This window comes from Pinus tabuliformis, chromosome 5_1, assembly GCF_031772625.1.
Source record: "Pinus tabuliformis cultivar Carrire ecotype Pingquan chromosome 5_1, CPIR1, whole genome shotgun sequence".
In the NCBI taxonomy this organism is placed as follows: Eukaryota; Viridiplantae; Streptophyta; class Pinopsida; order Pinales; family Pinaceae; genus Pinus; species Pinus tabuliformis.
Window position 1 is genome coordinate 726,083,101 of NC_142305.1, and position 4,546 is coordinate 726,087,646.

The window sequence follows — 4,546 nt, forward strand, 5'->3', positions numbered from 1 at the left end:
AAAATAGGAGCAGCCACATCTAACAAAATAAAAAAGAAAATCCACATCCCGATAGATTCAGTATTCATATTCGGAGCAGCTTCTTTTCGTCACATTACAGACAGGTAAAAAAATGCGCGAAATTCCGCAGAATGTGGAAACACCTCTTCGACGGAAAGAATGCGCCAAATTCAGTGGGCATACAAATCCCCGATATATATATATATATATACCCCGCTCTTTTCTGATTATTCATCTTCGTTTCGCATTAAGCAATGAATTGTGGGATGGTAAGAGCAATGAGAATGTCGGCGGCTTCTTCTTCAATCGCAGTGGCAAGGGGATTCAATGGAAGTGGCAGCGGCATTAACATGAGAAGATCGATGAGATACGACGTGTTTCTGAGTTTTAGAGGGCCAGATGTCAGAAGAGGCTTCCTTGATCATCTCTACGGCGCCCTCACAGGCGCAGACATCCATGTCTTCCTGGATGCTCATCAACTCACCAAGGGAAACGATATCGGTGAAACATTAGAGTGTGCAATTCAGCGCAGTCGAATAAAGATCCCCATTTTATCACCTGATTATGCAACCTCTGTGTGGTGCCTTAAGGAGGTGGCACTTATTGCGCGCGAAGTGCACGGGAGGACAATCCCTCTGTTTTATAAAGTGTCTCCATCACATGTTCGCCATCCGGAGCAATCTGGCAGCCCATTTGCCTGGGCATTCCAATACCACCAGAGCAACGGAAGACACAGTGGAGAAGAGATCGATGAATGGAAGGCTGCGCTGTTCAGAGTGTCTAATCTCTCTGGTTGGTCACTACAAGACACCAACGGGTGAGTAATTATCTGACCGTCACCACAACAGGATACAGAACCTCCATTTCCTTAGATGTTTGTTTTATGTTATCAAATTCTTGTGCAGGTATGAAGCTGCCCTGGTCAAGCGTGTAGTTGAGGACGTGGGTAAACACTGTAAAGGAAAGGGGCGTCGGGCTTCTTCAAATTAATGCTGCTTTATCGTCTTCCATAGAATGCTGCTGCATCATGTCCATGTGGTCTGTGGGCATAATCCAGTCCAACTGGCCCTACTTCCGTTTCCAAATTCCCTCTTCGCTCTGAGGCTTACACCTTTCCTATTGTATTGATTTGATCTCAATTGTGGATTCAGGGCGGAGATGGCAATTCTTGTGATAAGATCTCATTGTCAAATTTTGAATTAACCCCGTATTCCATTTTCATGTCAGGTTGGACAACCTTTTGTTCTTGTTTGTCCTGAGAGAACCTATGTTGCTGTATACACAAAGTTGGAATTTGCCATTTTTCAAGGTTTTAACATTATATCAGAATTATATGTATTTTACAAAGGAGAAAGTTGTAAATCTTGACCGTGATGGATATTTGTGAAGTTCTAACGGTGTACAGAATAAATGTGATATCTATGTTTGTATCTTTTTATTTTATTAAAATTATATAATTATTTAAGTAATATAGTTATATAAATTTAATTGGTGGATAAATATAAATAAGCAGAAGTCATTATTATTACTTATCAACATTGCATTCATTTAATGTATATGGTTTTTGTTTATATCATATTTTTCAATTAATCAATTTAATTAAAAAGGAAAAAAATGCATAATTACTTCTCCGATAAATATCAACTTTTTATTTGTTAATACTATTTAAAATATTATGTAAAGATTAAATATTTACCAACTATCTAAACAAATTCTTTATATTCTTTATATTTGAAGTTTGAAAGTAAACAAACTTTACGGATAAAATTAGCAGGGTTGACCGGAAATAATAAATATTGAGGGTAGTAATAAATATTGTAATATTATATATTATCCAAGATTTTTCCTTACCCAATTCACATGTTATTAAAATAAATCTTTATATTTGAGATTCATAAGTAAACTTTACTCATTTTGATCCGAGTATGATAAAGATGATGTAATATTTAACATTTTGATTTGGTAAAAGTAAAATAAAAAACATGAAATTAATAATTATAATTATAATTATAATGAAGAATTAAACCAACCTAGATCCATCTTAACTACGAAGAGGGATCAATTTTCTTGACATGTAACAAGATGCAAACATTTTTTTAAATTAAAAGAAGTTTGATCCCTCTCAATACTTGGTAGATCCATAGTTAAGCTAGATCTATAATAGTTCATAATTAATTAAAATTTAGAAACCCTATTCCATATATATATATATATATATATATATATATATATATATATATATATATATATTGTAAATGTTACTTAAAAATATTCTAAAATTTTCTGCAAAGACCTAATAATAATTAATAATTAAATTAAAATTTGCGAATTATATTCCAAAAATATTATTTAAATAATAAAAAAATTATAATTTTAACATTTTTTTTGAAATTAATATTAACTTAGAATTATATATATATATATATATATATATATATATATATATTAAAAAAAATATTTTTTTATTTAATATTTAATAGTTAATCGTATTTTTTCCTTTAATATTATTATTTAATTTAACTTTCCAAACAATTTATCTATACTTATTCTTGGAACTATTTACAATATTTGTATTTTTATTGTCAATTTTTCCCTTTTTTTTCCCGGGGAAAAAGAACATAATTTTATTCATATGAAAAAAATTACATGTTGTAGATGCTAGAAGCATATGCTGATGGACACAAAGAGGACAAAAAATAGAATAAAATGAAAAATAAAAATCAGCAGGCCTATGCTTTTCTACCCTTCTTCTTCTCCACCCTCCTCCAACCTTCCGAGTCGGTCGAGGGTGTAATAGCACCTGGATTTCGAGTGCGTTCGATGGAAGTTCCTTATCGGATTCAGATCCTTCAGATCCATGTGTTCTTTTTATGTCGCTTACTTCCATCAGAGGTTCTTGATGCTGTGGTATATTGTCTGGCCCTAGATGAGAGCCTGGGGTAATTTCCATACATCAGTTTCCTGAGTATTTTTTTGCTCCGGATATACATCAGTTTCTATTTGGTTCTCTGTAGGTTCTGTCTGCATGTCCTCTTCTTCCGTCGAATCGGTCTGTTGCCACCCTTTTGGCATTTTTTGTTGTATTGTCAATCTTTTCCTAACTTGTGTAAAAAGGAAAATAAAACCATTTTAATAAAAGTTATTAAAAATACTTATGAGTAATAAATATGTACAAAACCCTAATTAAAAAGAAAAAGAAAAAGGTGTTATATAAATATAAAAAAAAAAAGTTAAAATTTTACACCAATTTCAGTTAGATTTTAAAAATTTGTGGAGGCAAATACTAACTCTTAAAGCTAGAGAAAATAATATTATTTCTTTGAATAATCAAAAATCTCTCATTTAAAATATTTAATAAATTTTTACTCTCATAAATAACATTTAAACCCTTTTTATATAGAAGAAAAAGTATTTTTATGGAAGATATACATTTTTAGGTTAAGTGGCTCATAAGAGGAAAAGCTAAGGACATCCAAGGCTACCAAGTCGACCCTCAAAAATTGGAGGGTAGTACTATATGTTATTCACTTTAGTAATCAAGCATAGATTTCATAAACCATATCCTTAATGCCTCATTGTAACTATTTTTAAAAGTAGGTATAAAAACAATCTCTCTAATTATAGCACCATTCTTATTAGCCCGTTTTTGGATATTTTACATGGAATTATTTTGAAAAAGAATATTAATGTACTGATAGAAATAAAAAAGTTAAAGGCTAGCTGAGATTTAGGATCTAACATTAACTATGGATCACCTCACTTTATTTTAGTCATTGAGTAGTGTCAAATTGATAAAGCTAATCTCTTGTGTTATTTTGTTGACTTTACAATTTTTTTTGGCGTAGTACCTAAGACTAATCTAAGGAATGAATTTGAAATTATAAAGTTACAAGAGAATCTTATTTCCAATCTTAAGAACACTAACTGTTGAAATAAATAACATGTAATATAGTAATTAAGCAAATTGATCCCCTATATTTGACCCTTTTGGCATATATATTGAGAATTTATGGTTGAGGAACACTAACTGTTGAAATAAAAACATGTAATATAGAAATTAAGCAAATTTATCCCCTATCTTTGACCCTTTTGGCTCACTCATAGATACTTTTAATATGGTGAGGAGCCTCTTTGATCTCAACAACTAATAATTATCAAGGATTTTTTCTTTTGAATGGGTATGACTATTAATACTATTGAAGGTTAAGATAATTAAATTAAGGTTATGATAATTAAATTAAAAAATATCACTTACACTAATTTCATTTATGATGACAATAATTTGTAGTAAGTGACTTCATATAGATATATTGAAATTGATTTTCATCATATGTTATAACTATGACATTGCGAAATAGATAAATGGAGGGTGAAAAGCTTATTTTGGAATTGAAAGTAATTGTAAATTAGTGCATCTTTAGCTATAGGATAAGAAGAAACTTATATTTGACACTCTTGTTACTTTTTTTTATCATATATGGTATGAATTATGGGGATCCAACATCTCTAACAAATCTTGGAGTAAGATAAAACAATTCAAAAAGTG

At 30.7% G+C, this 4,546-nt stretch overlaps 1 protein-coding gene across 1 annotated transcript; it reads left to right on the plus strand.

The window, feature by feature from the left end:
- Window positions 1–254: 254 nt before the first annotated feature.
- LOC149166996 (toll/interleukin-1 receptor-like protein) lies at window positions 255–990 on the plus strand. The gene is made up of 2 exons (XM_089430329.1): window positions 255–817; window positions 906–990. Exons 1-2 carry the CDS (start codon window positions 255–257, stop codon window positions 988–990), a joined length of 648 nt encoding a protein of 215 aa, XP_089286455.1.
- Window positions 991–4,546: the final 3,556 nt, after the last annotated feature.

What these genes read in the sequence shown, in the direction of transcription:
- LOC149166996 (XM_089430329.1), top strand. Translation starts at nt 255, where the DNA reads ATGAATTGTGGGATGGTAAGAGCAATGAGAATGTCGGCGGCTTCTTCT. An exon ending in TCACTACAAGACACCAACGG is followed by an intron (nt 818 to 905) that starts GTGAGTAATTAT and finishes ATTCTTGTGCAG; the next exon opens with GTATGAAGCTGCCCTGGTCA.